The following is an 18,070-nucleotide window of genomic DNA, read 5'->3' as shown; positions in this document are numbered from 1 at the left end:
ACGAGCTTTAAAACAATCAGCTAGGAAACTAGAGCGTAAATGGCGTCAAACTAAATTAGCAGTATTTCAGATTGCGTGGAAGGAAAGCCTTCTGAGATACAAAAATTCTCTTAGTGCTGCTACATCAGCGTATCTCTCTGCCCTAATCGAAGATAACAAAAACAATCCAAAATTTTTATTTAGCACTGTAGCAAAACTAACTAGGAGTAAAACCACTGTAGAAAAGTGCACACCATCTACATTTAGCAGCAATGACTTCATGAATTTTTTCAATGAAAAAATTGACAATATCAGGCAAAAAATCCAGACTATTAATTTAAAACCATATTATTTGATAGATAATCCTTTAGATAATACAGCTATTTCTGATCACAGCTTAGAGTGCTTCACTCCACTTCAAAAGCCTGATCTAATTTCACTAATTTCTTCTTCAAAATCTTCTACCTGCATCCTAGATCCTTTACCCAAATCTTTCCTTAAACAGATATTACCAGTAGCTACTGAACCCCTTCTAAAAGTAATTAATTCTTCTCTAAGCACTGGCTATGTGCCTAAATCTTTTAAGCTAGCAGTTATCAAACCCTTGATTAAAAAACCGGACCTCGACCCCTGTCAGCTGTCTAACTATAGACCGATATCAAATCTGCCCTTTATCTCCAAGATCCTAGAAAAGGCTGTAGCACAGCAGTTATGTTCATACCTGCATAGAAATAACATTTATGAAATGTATCAGTCAGGATTTAGGCCTCATCATAGCACAGAGACAGCAATGGTTAAAGTGGTAAATGACCTGTTACTGGCTTCTGATCAGGGTTGTGTCTCCCTACTGGTGTTACTCGATCTTAGTGCAGCTTTTGACACCACTGACCACACTGTTCTACTTTGATACACTAGAACATGTTTTTGGTGTTAAAGGAACAGCCCTCTCTTGGCTCAGGTCTTATTTGACTGACCGTTATCAGTTTGTAAATCTAGATGGTGACTTCTCCATGCATACCAAGGTTATGTTCGGTGTTCCTATATATGTTACCCCTTGGTGCAATTATTCGTAAACATGGTATTAGCTTCCACTGTTATGCAGATGACACACAGCTATATGTTTCAGCTAAATCAGATGAGAGACACCAGCTTATTAAGATAGAAGAATGTGTAAAGGACATTAGACATTGGATGGCCACTAACTTCCTCCTGCTTAATTCGGACAAGACAGAGGTGCTTGTACTAGGACCACAGGCAGTTAGAAGTGAGCTTTCTGATTACAGAGTAATGGTGGATGGTCTTTTGGTTTCATCTTGTCCAGCAGTAAAAGATCTTGGTGTGATTATTGATTCTGGTCTTTCATTCGAAGCTCATGTAGATAATATCACTAGGGTAGCCTTCTTCCATCTTAGGAATATTGCTAAGATAAGAAATATGTTGTCGCTTCATGATGCAGAAAAATCATGCTTTTGTTACCTCTAGGTTGGATTATTGTAATGTCTTACTGTCTGGATGCTCCAGTAGGTGCATACACAAGCTCCAGTTAGTCCAGAATGCAGCAGCTAGAGTCCTAACCAGAACCAGAAGATATGAGCACATCACTCCTATTTTAGCCACACTACATTGGCTCCCAGTCAAATTTCACACTGATTATAAAATACTGTTACTAACCTATAAAGCACTAAATGGTCTTGCGCCACAGTACCTGAGCGTTCTTTTAGTCTTTTATGATCCGCCACGCCTACTCCGATCAAAGGGTGCTGGCTACTTGGTAGTACCTCAAGTAGCAAAGGCTACAGCAGGGGGCAGAGCTTTCTCTTTCAAAGCCCCAAAGTTATGGAACAGCCTTCCAATTAGTGTTCGGGATTCAGACACAGTCTCAATGTTTAAGTCTAGGCTGAAGACACATTTGTTTAGTCAAGCTTTTAATGTATAGTTTTCTTAGGTAAAGGAGCAGATCTGGAAGGTTCATGGTCATAGAGTGTTTGGTGTACTGGGATGTGTTGGATGCTGTCATCTTACCACCCTCGCAAGTCGCTCAGGTTTGCTGACTGTGAAGTGGTTGGATGCTTTATGTCCCGGGAAGCCTTCATGTCTGTGACCTTCTGGCTCTCCCTTTCAGTTATGCTGTCATAGCTAGTCTTGCCGGAGTCCCTGCCTGCACTTTACACATAATTCTACATTGTCTTTAAGCATCACATGATCAGAAACTTAATATCTTTCTCTCTCTACCTTCTCTGTCGAGCTATACACCCCACTCCTGAGCTCCCAGTGTTTGCCAGTTTCCAGTGGGACCTCTGCCCTACCCCTGGTCGGAGTTTCACCGCTGGATGGTGCCCACTGATGCTGTGGATGGATCTGTGTGGACCAGGAGACAGCCATGGACAGAGCCACTTGGGGATTTTCACACCATCACAGATATGCCATTTCATCTGTCAGCCTGTGACAGCAAAGAACTATTGTTTATAATGACCTTAGACACTGCAATGACCTAATAGTTCCTCATGGGTCATTGATTGCTTTTGTAGAAAGGACATTAATCAGCTACAGTTACATTATTTTCTGTTTAGTGTCACCCAGATGAGGATGGGTTCCCTTCTGAGCATGGTTCCTCTCAAGGTTTCTTTCTTTCCATCCCAGGGAGTTTTTCCTTGCCACCGTTGCCACAGGGTTGCTCATTAGGGATAAAATAGGGATAAAATAGTCTAATTATAGAATTTAATAATTTATTCTTATTTCTAGTTAATTAGTTATTTATTTTTTTTATTATTATTTTTCATTTTCCCCTCCCCTTTCTCTGTTTTCTTCTTTTGTAAAGCTGCTTTGAGACAATGTTCATTGTAAAAGGCGCTATACAAATTGAATTGAATTGAATTGAATTGAATTAAAAGAAACAAACTAACTGTGAAACATAAACTTAAATGGGAAAACATAAATGCTTAGAACAAGGCTATGTCCTGACTCAGCACCCCCAACATATCGTTAATATTTGTTCTCATTCAGTTTTTGAGATCTTATATGATCTTTAATTGAGCCCCTCTTACCTAACTGCTACTACATTACAGACAAGTGATGCAAACTTGACATTTGTCCTGCTGTTGTGCAACTCCTACCACTGATATCACCTCTGGACCTGTATAAACTTGGCCTCTGTGCTGGTCTCATCAATCAGGAGCTACACGAGTGAGCCGACAGATTAAGATGACATTCAACAATTAAGTGACAAGCATGGGACTGCGCTATCTTTCATATTGGTCATGAATTCTCGCTTTGAATTTGGTGATATGCAGAAAATGTTTGTGTATGCTGTGTTTTGTGTAAATACTGTGTTTATCTTAAATACAGGGAGAGGCCAAACGTGGGCCGTCTTACGTGTGCTGAATGGATTTGACATTGCCATTGTTATTTGTGCTATCACCTGGCACGAGTGATGATCACATGCTCAGGTGGCTGGGTAGAAACATGAACAAACAACAAACAATTGTGACAATGGAGGGACTGATAAAGCAAAAATGTTTATTTTGTGGGCACATTATCCTTACACATTAGGGCAACAACCAATAACAAGACTGGGGCAGAGACAGAAAATGAATCACAACATACATAGTAAAGTAAATAAAAGCACAGCAGAAACAAACTCTTTGTGCAACGTTGCCATCTGGTGGTCTGGCAGGGAAGTGTCCCAAATGTCCATGCCACAAGACAAAATTTTAAGTATATGTATATGTTTTAAACTATAAATGGTAAGTAATGGAAATAAACAGAAATAGGCCTATTACTCATTCTGAATATATGCAGATTAACAAAACAATAAGGAATTTATCAAAAAACCTCATTGATTAGGAACTGCATTGGGAATTTAGGAATTTCTGTTCAGCAGGAATTCCTATTCATTAGGAATTTTTGTGTATTCAACATTTTCAAACCTTTAGGGTTTGCTGTTTTTTTTCTGCACTTTTCAGGCAGCATTAGGGTGCATCCTGTGCACAAAACTTGCATGTAGTTTACATATTGGCTGTACAGAATGCGAAAAAGTGAGAAGTGGGAAGAGCAAAAAGTTCGGCAAAATGGAAATGCAGCTAATTAGAATATTCTGTTCCATGTACCAAACTTCACTTAATGGTGGCCAAATTAAATTAATATCCAATTTTTTTTTGCTTAATATTCTCAATTTACCATTGTTTTTTTGTTACCAATTTACCATACATTGTTGAAGTCATTAGTGCTCCATATTGATGGTGTGTGTTTTTCTACAGTGGTTTTATTCCTATTTAATTTTGCTACAATATTAAATAAAAAAATGTAGGATTATTTTTGTTAGGATTATTTTGATCAGGTGACTGTTAGTAATCAGTTGCCTGATCGAGTTGGGTGGGGATGGACAGTAATCTGATCATGGATGATAATTGTGCGAGACTACTGATGAACCTCTCTGCGGTAGCAGACGTAAATGTATCTTTATTATGAGACTATTAAAGTGCATATATCATGTCTAAGACACATTTCACATTTTAAATGAGAAATATAATAGTATATTATATATATATATTATATAAATAATCTGAGATAGCTTCAGACAATGGAAATGTTCAAAAATAGGGTACAAAAGGAAAGCATACTTATTTTCTTGGCAATAATAAAATAGGTTCCATAAAAATAGATTTTTTTTTTTTTTTACAGATTATCACTTATCACTTATAAATTATAATTATTTTGACACACTTCACTATAATATTAGTGGAATTGTCAACAAATTTCAGATGATGGTTGAATGTTTATGTATTTATGTTCAGTATGGGAAATGTTTAATATCTGTATCAGTTTAACAGAAGGAATGTACATAAGGATTGTACTTCTACAGTGATGTATGCAACTACTGTATATCTGGGTGGACAAGCTTCATGTAATGCTGTATATATGTTTGGTTAAATCCATGATTCTGGTGCTGGCTGTGTGTTCATTATGATCTATTTTATGCTAATCAGCTTACTAAGACCAATTGTTTTGTAGTGTTTCTACATTTAGAATAGAAATAGCCTTTACTTGTGATATATACATTACAGCACAGTTAAATTCTTTCTTCACATATCCCAGCCTTGGAGGTTGGGGTCAGAGCACAGCCATGAACCATGATACCATGCCCTTAGAAAAGAGAGGCTTAACAGCCTTGCTCAAGGGCCCAACAGTGGCAACTTGGTGGTGCTGGGGTTTGAACCCCCGCTCAACAACCCAGAGCCTTTACCACTTGAACACTTAACTACTAGAACCACCCCCATTTTTGTTTAGTGCAGGGTACAGACGCACTCACTATTATGAACCCAGCGTGACGACTCATTGCAGCTGTCGGATAATCGGATCAGGCTGCTTGTTGATCGCTTTAGTAGTGCCTGATTTATTCTCTCCTGATATATTCTCCTGGTTTCTTCTCTGTAACACAATTTCCATAGGTTTTATTGATCAAAAACAAAAAATTCCAAGCAAGCTTAAAAGGTTCAACAATACAGTGTGGAACTAGGGATGTGCTCATGCAAATGGTATTCAAATGTTCATGTGTGCATTAGGCTGCTTTCTTCCAGTGTTTCTCATTTCATTTCTCTTGCTTTGTATGTACGAGCTTTTGATGTACTCCTGGATGAGATATTATCCAATAGTTACCACACCATTTTTATGTAAAATATCCATGTAAATTGTCTGACCAACCGGATTCATTATCTGACACGGTAATTTATTTTTGCAACCAGTTATGTGTACAAGGTAAGTTCCCAGAAAGGGAATCTATATAATAAAATGTATTATATTTATTAATTTTTAAAATGAATAAACACAAACAGAGAATATTTCAATTAAAATTTATAACATTCACTAAAGAATATTGTATTTACACTATATACACATTATATATACACAATAATGTAATAATCATATTATGAAAACAGCAGTATACTACATCACAATGCATGACTGAAATGTATAAGAAATGTATAATGTTTAAGCAAATTCCTAAAACTGTGACCTCGCTTGAATTATCAACTGAATGCCATGTTGTGTTGTTTTGTAAATAGATTATTTGATTTTTAATGTTTATTATTCATCATCTATTAATTTGTAAATACAACCAATACAAGTGTCATTTGCTTTTGATGGTTGCAGTAGATGGACTTTTCTCAAATGATTTAATAGAAAACATCAGTAAGTCAGGAGTTAAGGAGAATATTACAACTGTTAAAAAATTGAAAACTTTTACTTAACAGTCCTGACAAGATAACTGAGATCAAGTGAACAAAGAGCATCAAAAGTAAACCCTGGTGTCTCTCTGTATTCTTTGATCCATTGTGGTCTCTCAAGCTGCTTTACTGGTCTTTCAGGTAAGACTGTCATGACATTACACATTGTACTGCACACTGATGTGATAAAATTATTAGGAAGTTGTTGAAATTGTTTCTTTCTTTACAGTATGGAAAGCCATAAATCTATGCAAATTGTCAACAGATGTATGTTTTGTATATTAAACTAGTGCTTATGCAATCAAGCATAAAGTAGCAGCAATCTCATTTTCCTTTCCTGGAATTCTATACAGTAAAAACAATGAAAATCAACTTTTAATAATTTTCACTCTATATAATTTTCATACAGTTTTCAATAAGAGAACAGTTTCCCAACTGTCAGCTGACAGATGTGATTAACTTGTGTAAAGTATCTTCACTTCTTACATAGTTATTTCTTTAGTATAGTATAGTATAGTATAGTATAGTATAGTATAGTATAGAACAGTATAAATAAATATCGTTTAGTCAGGTTTACATGTATCTTTACTAATATATACCTCACTTATATCCTTATTTACTTATATATATTTTTTAATTTTTAGTGAATATTTGTTGAAAACTGTATTGAGAACATAATGAAAAGAGATCTAAAACAGTCCTTTATAAATTTACGATCTGGTGTGAAATAATTAAAATAGGTGCTATTAAAATTAAAATAAATAATATACTATAGAGAGTAATATTATAAAATTACTGTGATTTTAATTGTGTATTTTATTTACAGAAGTTCAATCATTAATCATGGCATCACAAGGAAAACGTCTCTGTATTGTCACGTGGAACACTCAGGGTATAAGAAGCCCATCCCAAAAGTTTTCAAATGTGTTGAGCTGTCTCAATGATCTTCAGGCTGATGTTGTCTTTATACAAGAGACACGTGTTGGGACAAAAAATTACCAAATGTTGACAGATGTTAGAGATTGGAAAATCTATTTCACTGTAAACAACTCCTCCAGCAAAGGAGTCGCAATACTGATAAACAACAATGTACCTTTTAATTACATATGCCATGATGAGGATTGTAGTGGAGGTTACATTGTGCTGTTCTGTCACCTGTATGGTGAACTCTACACACTTGTCAGTGTGTACAAACATAAGGCAGATAGAACTGTCTTGGGTAGACTGAAAGAGTATTTGATGGAAGCAGCTGAGGGTGTGCTAGTGGTTGGAGGAGATTTCAACACAGTTTTACATCCCAGCTTTGATCGGAGTCCTTCAGACTCGAACCATTCAGCATTTAGATCTATTTTAGAAGACTTTACTGTTTCTCTGAATCTAAGAGACACCTGGTCATACTTGCGCTTTGCTGATGAGGGTTTTACACGCCATCAGAATGACAGTCACTCTAGACTAGACATGTTTTTCATGCGCAGTGACACAATGAGACTAGTGTGTGGTATCAGAGTGGAAGACAACAAAATTTCTGATCATAATCCAGTTGTTCTGGTTCTTGAAGTGCAAGAACAGACAGAAAGTAAATTTCCAAAAGTGGCCTTACTTTTAAAAACAGCAACACATACAGGTATCAGAAAACCCAACAGGATATCAGGGAAGATCAGTGGGGCAGAAATACTGAGTGCCATCAAGACTTTGTCTGACTTAAAAGAGCAAAGACCTAATCGAAGACAAGTGGAGCACATCAAAAGTCATCCATGTTCAGTGACAGAAATTCTAAAGATAAAGTACAACAACATGTTAAAAACAAAATGTGTCTCTGAAGCTTTTAAAGAATATCATCTTTCACGAGGCAGACACATCTTCAACGTGGAATATTTGATAATCTCTCAAGTTTTAGCAAAACGTCTTAGTGCATACATTTTCCCCTGTTCTATACAAAAGCAAGAAACAATTCTTGATAAATTTCTCACTGTGACTTGTGACAAAGGCACACAAAAAATCAAGTCATCTTTCTTAGAGACAAGCCTCAGACTTGAAAATGAATGGAAAGAGAAACTGAGACATTCTGAGCCCCCAGCAAAGTTCCATATTCTAGAATGTCTCCTTCCAGTAGACCAAGGCTCTTCTGGGAAACTTTTGCTGCCTGAATGTCCGCTCACCAACACTATCCTTAATTTGGCTCTGAATAAACTAGATCACATTCTCAATGACGAGATGGAATGCAGAAGCACTGTTTGTTTTCAGAGGCAGGCTCTGCTGATACATGCACACCAGAGCAAAAAGAAGCAAGTTGTTTCGCTAGTAGAGAAATTCCAGGAAGATTCTGGAATTATATTTCATAAAATATTTCACATAGAGGATTAAGATGATTAAAAAGCACACAAATGTGTGTAAATAAATTACATTTGATTACAGGTGGAGACTTACTGTTGTAGGAGTAAAACAAATCAAGACAAAAGCAAAGTAAACTATTTAATTTTATATTGTCATGTTGACTTTCATTAAATGATTTTTAAATGTCTGACTAAACCACATCTCAATATGTTTACTGTATTTTCTGGTATCTTGTCCATGTTTAAGTAATTATGCTGATAAAGTACAACAACATGTTAAAGACAAAATATGTCTCTGAAGCTTTTAAAGAATATCATCTTTCACAAGACAGACACATCTTTAATGTAGAATATTTGATATTCTCTCAAGTTTTAGGCAAATGTCTTAGTGCATACATTTTCCCCTTTTCCCCTGTTAATGCATTTCTTCATTATTGTAGTCACTATAAGTTGTACATATGTTTACTGTATTTTCTGGAATTTTGTCCATTTTTAAGTAATTATGCTGTATATCCAATGGTCTTTATTGTTATCAAATAGTAGTAATTTGCCATTTTATAAAATCTTGGAGGAAAAGATCAATCTGTTGGCCATTTTAGGAATGACCATATATAAGAGCTCATTAGTACGACAGTGGGTGATCACTGTCCTTCACTGGAGCCACAATTAAAATAGATTCATTAAAATATAAAGCTTTTCAAAAGCGATGCACTTATTAAGTTGGGATTATTAAAATAATTGCCACATACTCCCCTTCCCAAGTCACGCTGCATCACAATCACAATCTCGGTGATACATGACAAAAAAAAACATGTTTTTGTTTACGTTGCCTTGTCCATTTTGTTTTCTATATGCTGAGCGTTATTCCAGATAATAACTATTTGATACTACTAACAAAAATACTAAAATACCCAAATTAGTGGACCTATATGGATGAAATAGTCTGGTGACAGAGCTAGTGACAGTGCTAGACTGGGAGTTGTAGGCGAGGTAGCTTGCAGCTTCAGATAGAGCAGTTGTTATTCATGACACACTGCAGCTCCATTTCCAACTCCTGATTCATACATTCTGCTTGCCCATTGGTCTGGGGATGAAATCTTGAGGAGATGTTAACAGTGAGAGTATAGAGAAGAGAGCAAAAGATGGTTTACTACAAGGTCAGTGGTTTAATAATGGGCTATGGAAAGTTTGGGGAGAGCCACAAAGTGTACAGCTGTTCTATTGTCTAGCTTATAAAATGGCAAGTTAGAAACAAAATCCAAAGCCATGTAAAACATTGGGAGGCTGGAGACATGCAGACAGGCAGGTTGGTAGTGTGAGACTTACCACGTCTGAGCATGCAGCATTTCCTTGTGTGCTTTGAATGTGCTGTATGTATCAGGGGTTCAAATGAAAAATGAGTGGTAAAAATATTTTTTGGTTGTTTCAGGGAATTGGGCTTGGGGCACTCGATGAAGGCTCAGATTTTCACAGGATTGGCTCTCACTTGCTTGTGCTCTATGACTAAAACCTAAAAGGTAACTGAGGAGGCATGGAACTCATATTTTTCAGATTAGATATATATGGTGATTTTCAAGCAGGCACTGAAGGACTTAAGAGTGAGAAGAGTCCGTCATTAAGGCCAGGTACTCAAAGTGTTAAATACCATTTTCTATTTCTGAGAGTTATCAAATGATATGCATTTCACAGGTCCTTGAGAAAATGGCGGCCCAGTGAATTGGGCCAAAAGCAGAGCTGTGGAGAGACTGGGGATACTTTTTTTTTTGTTACCATGATGTTTTTCAGGTTCAGGAACCAGTAATCAATACAAGGGCAAAGGGAATGATCCTTTTTATTGAGGAAAAAGAATCTGGCAAGTGGTTAGGGAGCCATTAATATATTGCTCTGTGGTCTCTCGGTCAGCGTACCGAGGTGTACAGAGGGCAGGAGGCTTGAACCCAAGAAGCAGGTCAATGGCACCATCATATGAGGTGAGGTGGTTCTGAGAGGGCCTGTTCATTGCTGAAGACCATTTTTCTCTCAGATGCTTAAGTATCCAGTACTTAACAATGCCCAAATCCTTTATTTGTCTATTAATCTGTCATATTAATGTTAGCTCTGCAGTGTTTTGTTTTAGTGTTTTATTCTACAGTCAATTCAGAGTTTCTCTTTCACATAGGTTAGATTTGACTATAGAAAAGCCAGCTGATGACATTTCTATATTTATGTCTTTGTAAATGCACACAGCCTGTATTATGTATTGAGTATTCGTTTGAGAGATTCAAGCAAGGATAAGGAAACCACTTCTGGACATTTGCATCAGACTGTGTTTATGTCTCATATGCTGTGAGCAGCAGCTGCTTTGACGTCAAGAGAAAGGAAATTAAATATAATCAAGCAAAGCTACATTTTCATTTTTGACTTCTACACTTAACATCATATGTTCAGTTCATAAAACAACAACATATATGTACATATAGCACACATGAGATTTTTAGTAGCATTTATTCTACTTTCTTTATTTAACATGTTGAATCTTGCATGTTCTTGCTAGATTTGCAGACATAGATAGATAGATAGATAGATAGATAGATAGATAGATAGATAGATAGATAGATAGATAGATAGATAGATAGATAGATAGATAGTGTGGAATAAAACTTCTACTGTACTCACTACTAAAATCTGACTCCAGCTCCACACTGACCCGACAGCTCAGTCTAAGTGAGACTTATGGTTAGTAAGGCCTCAAAACTAAATAACCCAATCAAGCAGACTAGATGAATGCAGATAAGAGATTTTATTTTGTAATCAGTACTGATACAAGAATTGAGATGCTCACGCATGAGCATCCCAACAACCTCTCTCCGGGGAACTCCAACTACAGCCTTTATATACATTTCCCTTATCTTCCCAATGTAACACGTCACTGGTTCTTTGCCTAGACAATCCCACCCATCTTTCTTTTAAGACCTTTTAGATTCTTTTTTACACCATTATCTTTGAATTTACGACTTTTCGAATACCATTATAATTAAACTTTCCTGAATCATTATATTAAAAATTGGGCGTTTTCCGCCCCCACCAGTGGGATTGTCTTCGGCCTCACTCTCGCCAATACCCCATTCTTCTTCAGGAGACAGCATGGGTAAGTTCTCAGTCCTTCAGGGGCCAATCACCCTTTCTTTTATTAACCTCTACACCTCACGGATTTTCTGATTTATCCGCTGTCTTCTACGTATGTACTCTAGATATTTCGCCTGGTACCACCATTGTCATCCAGCACGCGCTGCGTTTACTTCATGATGAGATCACTGCCGCTCAAGGTACCAGTGGAGCGAAGATTGACCATAACAATCTAGGGTGCGTCTCTGCCATTGATTGGTCCAAGTTTGGAAAGCCTGGTACCGCAGAGAAAGCCTGCCAGACTGACATCATCGATACAACTATTTGTTCTTCAAAGCCCTTGCAGCCTGTGTGCAAGGCCCGTGACAGGCCAACATGCCGTGTTAAACCTTATATTGTTCTTAAGCTCAAACGACCTAACGAATAAACCTTACCTGAGAACTCACTCCTGCTGTCCCCCGATTATTTCACACTAAATCAAACACACACCTCATACATATATTCTCATTTACAAAATTATCTCCCACAATAGATAGATAGATAGATAGATAGATAGATAGATAGATAGATAGATAGATAGATAGATAGATAGATAGATAGATAGATAGAAACACTGTTTTCCCCTTTGGGCACACAATTTCAATATTGTATTGTGTTAAAAAACCACATATTCCCAAGCAGGCTTAAGTTTCAATCTTCAAGGGTTAAACATTACACTGCGGAAATAGAGAAGTGCCCATGCAAATGAAATTATGGACAAATGAAATGAAAAAAAGGAATTATGTTAAAAAAGAAAATAGATTACTTACAGTTTAAGCATAATTATATTTCTATACTTATACTAATATATACATATTTCTGAAACATGATGTGGAACGATGTAATGTGGAGTTACTTTTAATTGTCTGTAAATGGTCTGTATCTGACAAATCTGTATTGTATGTGTCATTATTTTATGTCTCTACATTTGAATAATGGTATCACCATTGTTTAGGTGTGACTTATGTACCTGGCAGTTATAATAGCTATTATTACAACTGTGACGTGCATTTATATTTCCTGTAAATTGTATGATCTCATTTCTTCTATAAGCTGAGTGTACAAGGTAAGTTCCTAGCAGGGAAATCTATATAACTTTAAACATATTTAGGATGTTTATCAATCAAACAATTAAAACACACACATACAGAAACACTGATGAGTTGTGGTTGTTTCTTCACTTCATCAATTTCTAAGGCATTAGTTATAATTTTATGATCACCTGTGTCATATTTCACCATAAAACAAGGAAGCTTTACTTGGTTTACAGGATAAAACAATGTGTCTACAGCTTTTACAATGTAAATTAAACTGTAATAGTTGTGTTAAAATGCTGTATTTTTAGTGTTTTGTAGTTACTTAGACATTCAATTAAAACTGCTGATTTTTTATTTCTTTTTTTCTTTTTTCTACTACAGTCAGAGCTAGAGGGAGTCTGTCCTCTTAAACTGGTGTTAGATTCCTGTCGATTCCTCTCATTTCTTTAGGTTTTGGTAAGTTCAGTCTAATAGATTTTTCAAATATTTGAAGCCCAATACTGTTCCTTTTTTCCATATATTTTTTTAAAGTAGGTGTAATTACGAAAATGAAAATTCCCAACAAGGGAATCTGTATAACATCCTTTCTATTTACTAAAATAGAAGAATGTTGGAGTTTGAGTCAGTCCAAGTGCAAACTGTAATTATTTCGAAAAGGCAACATACCAAATACTAAAAAACTCGTGGTAATATTTCTAACATTTTGCTTTTCTCTCAAGTTGTTGCTTATATAATTTATTACAAAATCATTTCTGTTACACTAATAAAAAGACATCAAGTTGTTTTTTTAAAGTAGGCACTAAATAATCATAACTTAGTATAATAATCACCTTTATTTATCTTATAACCAGATACTTACCAGATACTTACAAAATAGTTACAATAATGATGTTCTTTTACATTCCTATAAATAGTGTGACTCATCTTCATAGACGTACTTAATAAACATAAATATTCATTTGTTTGTTATAGTTTGAAATTTTAATTATGTAATTATTTTAATAATTAAAATAAATTACTTACATTGCATGTTTTTATTTAACAGTGGCCCTACCTGATTAAGATCAAGTCATCAACCAACAACAGAAGCAAATGCTGGTGTTGCTGCATTCTTTGATCCAAATTTAGCTCTTAAGTTGTCTGCCTAGTTTTTCAGGTAAGGCTCATTGTACAAAGAGATGCCAATACATTACACAGTGTACTGTACACTATGGGTGTGTTCACACTGAATACTTCAGTCCAGTTCAGGGTCAGTTCAGATTTGTTTTCATACTGAATTTTAGATTAATTACAAACTGTGGATCAATTAGACAATTCCACTTGTCACATTTGTACATTTGCAAAAGTTTGTAGTCCAGGAAATAAGAATCCTTTCAAATTTCTAATAGGGCAGGTGGTACCCCAGCATGCAATGGAAAAGGGTAAGCTATGAGGTGAAGTGTCAATAGTGAGTTTTGGGCTTACAGCCCATGGCAACATTTGGGCCCAATCATATTTGTATCAGAAAGTTTCAAATAAATCTACTGACCTCCTGGTTAAATTTCTGGATATGACCAATAGTTTCTGGATACCTGAAACCTGGAAGTGAGGTCAATTCCACTGTGGACCCTAGTCACTTATTGTGTCCTCTGCTTTTGGAAGCAAAAAACAGGTGTAGAGAAATTTGGCTATAGTCAAGGCAGAGATGAGTCTGGAAAGTGACTTGGAGAATTACTCTATGATAAGAAGAATGATGGTAATACCTTGGGATTCAGAAGGTTAGGAAATCTATGGCTCTGTCGTACAAGGGCCATTGGGTTGTGGGCAGTGGGATTAACTTAGTTACAGACATGGCTTGAGGGACCTTCAACTGGATGAGTCAATGTGCCACCAGTACCTAAGCAGAGTGTAAATGCATTGATACGTAGGCAGCTGGGAACAAAGAGCTCATGAGGAGGACAGGAGTGCATGTTCCTGCCGAATGACTGTCCAGTTGTCAATGGATGCACTGTGTGTGTGTTCAGTTGAGGAATGGGCTCAGGACCCAGCAGAATGGAGCAGGAAAGAAAACCTGCTTTAGCATTAGAGCTGGGGTGATAGGACAGAGTGAAATGTAAGCAGTCAAAAAACAGAGACCAGCAGGGTTGTTGCGGCTTTGGGTACTGGGCCATTCACAGGTGGCTGTTCAACCTCCTCCAGTGTCTCCCACTCCTTCAGAGCCAACTTGATGGCTAGCAGTTCTCAATTTCCAATGTTGTAATTGTGCTCACTGGGTAGACTGCCTCCAGGAAAAGAAGGCCACAGTATTGAGCTTTGGCATCTTCCTGAAACGCTGTGACAGAACCCAACTCCTGTTTCAGAGATGTTCACCTCCACATCGAAGGGCTTTGTTGGGTGCTGTTTTTAAACTCCACCAAATATACTAAATAATCAGGGATAATGACCTTACACAATAAACAATGTTCCATTAATCCTTGTGAGCAAAAGCGTTTTATCTTAAAGCACAAGACAGCAGGTATATATAGGGAAGGTAATTATTGAAACATAAGGAACAGGTGAAGAGGTGGGGAAAGGGAGGCAGGATCGGTTGGGGCAAGTACATGTGCAAACACAACGTAAACAAAAGCACAAGGGAACATAAAGAAACCCTGCCAGACTGCTCTCTGGTGTTCTGCCAGGGAACTGTCCAGCAGTCTGTGACAGTAAATGTAACCCAAGATGATTAATGATTAACTAATCTCTGTGTGTGTGTGTGTGTGTGTGTGTGTGTGTCTGTGAACACCATACACCTGATTGAAAAATACAAAGATGTAATAATGTAGACTTAACTGAAGCCTTATATCATAATTGCTTAAATATGTATTTATTAATTTCTTATATTTGTACCACCAGCTGACTTCTGAGCCAAAAGTACATTTTCAACAAGGTAATATAGTTATTTTGGCTTAACATAACATATAGTACACAGATAATAATATAATATATAATTGTGTCTTATATTCTGTATGTTATTTTACTTTTACAAAAGTTTTCAATTCAAGATTGCTAGATAAGTCTCTTGGTTTTACATATACAAAATACAACGACAGAAAGTATATATCTATATATATATATATATATATATATATATATATATATATATATATATATATATATAAAGATTGTGTATTAAATAATTGTGTGTGTATTTTATTTTCAGAAGTTCAATCATTAATAATGACACAATCAAGTCTCCATTTTGTCTCCTGGAACACAAATGGTATTAAAAAAAAGTTCCAAAAATTGTTGATGAGCCTTAGTAACCTTCATGCTGATGTTGCCTTCATACAAGAGACACATGTTGAGATAGAAGATGACATCCTGAAAGATGTTGAAGGCTGGAGATCCTACTTCACTGTGTACAGCTCGAAAAGCAAAGGAGTCGCAATACTGATAAGAGACAGCGTACAATTTGAGTACATATGTCATGATGAGGACTACAGTGGAGGTTACATTGTGCTATTCTGTAATCTGTATGGTGAACTGTTCACTCTTGTTAATGTGTACAATCATAAGGCAGACAAAAATGTCTTGGGTAGACTGAAAGAGTATTTGATGGAAACAGCTGAGGGTCTGCTAGTGGTTGGAGGAGATTTCAACACAGTTTTACATCCCAGCTTTGATCGGAGGTCTTCAACCTTCAAGCTCTCACCACTGAGAGCTTTTTTAGAAGATTTTACTGTTTCCCTCAATCTCAGAGACACCTGGTCATACAAACACCCTACTTTAGATGGCTTTACACGACATCAGAATGATAGTCACTCCAGGATAGACATGTTTTTCCTGCCAGAGCACAAAATGGAACGGGTGGCTAATATTAATGTAGCGAACGAGGATGCTGAACTACAGGATATTTCTGATCATTATCCTCTTGTGCTAGAACTCACAGTTCAGTGCAGAACTGAAACAAACATCCCAAAGGTTGCCTTAAAGTTGTCTAAGCCTTTTACATACACACCTGACAGAAGACCATGGAACATTAGTGGGGCAGAAATTCTGAGTGCCATTAAGTCTTTGACTGACTTTGAAGAGTACTCACTTGATATGAAAGACGTGAAATACTATAAACAGCATCGCTGTGAACTGTCCGAGACCTTAAAGACTGAATACAATTCAGTGATAAAGAAGAAAGATGTAGGACACACCTTTGATGTTAAGGATTTAATATTATCACAGATTTTAGCAAAGCGTCTCAGTGAGTCCATTTCCCCTTTATTTAAGAGAAAGATAGTGACAAATCTTGATCCATTTTTCACTGTGACATTTGAGAGAGGCCCACAAACAATCAAGTGGTCTTTCCTTGAGAGTAAACTTAAAATGCTACAACTTGAGGTGAAGAAGCCAGACCAGATCTCTTTTGCCCTCACACCAGAGCTCAGCATTCTGGATTACCTGCTCCCTGAAGAAGAAGACTCTTCTGAACTCAGACTGTTGAAGCCTGGGTGTCCACTCACCAAATTTATCTTCAGTCTGGCTCTGAATGAACTAGAAACCTTAGCTTTAAATAACTTCTGTAAGGTCACTGTTTGCTATCACAGACAGGTTCTGCGCATACATACAAACTCAATCCCAAACTCAGATTTTGTGGATGTTTTCGTGAACACTTTTAAGGAAATTTCAGGACTTAAAATAAGTATGGTAATATAAAATAAGTAACATTGACTCATTACATATTTACTCATACTCATTACAAATCTCAAAGTTTCTTCTCTCATTTAGGCTATGATTGTATGCTGTATGCAAAGTGTACACTGTGTTGTGTTTAGTGTTCAAATCCTGAAAGTCTCTTAAGACGTCAAAGAGATGTCTTTACCTCAAAACAAAGATTTGTCTTGGTTATTGTCTAATGTGTATATGCTGAGATAACATATTTAAATAGTTTTAGAAAATGTATTTGTAATGTTAAACAACACTTTATAATGGATTTAAATTACAGTGAAGGCTCTTTATGTTTAGTTTATAGTTAGTTAAGGTTTCTAAAGGTTTTAATCTATTAGAATATATACGGTATATATATATATATATATATATATATATATATATATATATATATATATATATATATATATAGTGAGAGAGAGAGAGAGAGAGAGAGAGAGAGTGTGTGTGTGTGTCATCCTGCAGTTGTGTAATGATGTGTAATCTATTAGTAAACATTTACCTTACATATTTATACTACCTGCAATTATATGTATTCATACTATAATTTTTTGTTGTTACATGATGTAAATTAAGGAGTATACAATAAACAACTTCTCCACTCCTGAAACAATAACAGTCAGAATCAGAATACTTTATTGATCCACTCAGGGAAATTGTATCACTTTAACCCCAG

General features: G+C 36.2%; 1 protein-coding gene across 3 annotated transcripts; it reads left to right on the top strand.

Moving 5' to 3' along the window:
- Positions 1-5,600: 5,600 nt before the first annotated feature.
- Positions 5,601-17,738, top strand: LOC131359291 (uncharacterized). 3 transcript variants are annotated; one of them, XM_058399056.1, is made up of 6 exons: positions 5,601-5,733; positions 6,231-6,344; positions 13,099-13,173; positions 13,763-13,873; positions 15,589-15,622; positions 15,896-17,738. In XM_058399056.1, exon 6 carries the CDS (start codon positions 15,913-15,915, stop codon positions 17,380-17,382), a length of 1,470 nt encoding a protein of 489 aa, XP_058255039.1. In that variant the 5' UTR covers positions 5,601-5,733; positions 6,231-6,344; positions 13,099-13,173; positions 13,763-13,873; positions 15,589-15,622; positions 15,896-15,912; the 3' UTR covers positions 17,383-17,738. The 3 variants fall into 3 exon arrangements, 2 of the variants coding, with proteins under 2 accessions (XP_058255039.1, XP_058255028.1); XM_058399045.1 differs by lacking the exons at positions 5,601-5,733; positions 6,231-6,344 and having other exon boundaries at positions 12,619-13,173; XR_009205774.1 differs by lacking the exons at positions 5,601-5,733; positions 6,231-6,344; positions 15,589-15,622; positions 15,896-17,738 and having other exon boundaries at positions 7,033-13,173; positions 13,763-15,461.
- The last annotated feature ends 332 nt before the right edge of the window (positions 17,739-18,070 follow it).

The sequence above is a fragment of the Hemibagrus wyckioides genome, linkage group LG01, assembly GCF_019097595.1.
Source record: "Hemibagrus wyckioides isolate EC202008001 linkage group LG01, SWU_Hwy_1.0, whole genome shotgun sequence".
Classification (NCBI taxonomy): domain Eukaryota; kingdom Metazoa; phylum Chordata; class Actinopteri; order Siluriformes; family Bagridae; genus Hemibagrus; species Hemibagrus wyckioides.
Note: the sequence above shows the minus strand (reverse complement) of the source record. Positions and strands in the feature narration are given on the sequence as shown.

Bases quoted from the DNA above. Each gene is read 5' to 3' on its own strand.
- LOC131359291 (XM_058399056.1), top strand. From the start codon at position 15,913: ATGACACAATCAAGTCTCCATTTTGTCTCCTGGAACACAAATGGTATT.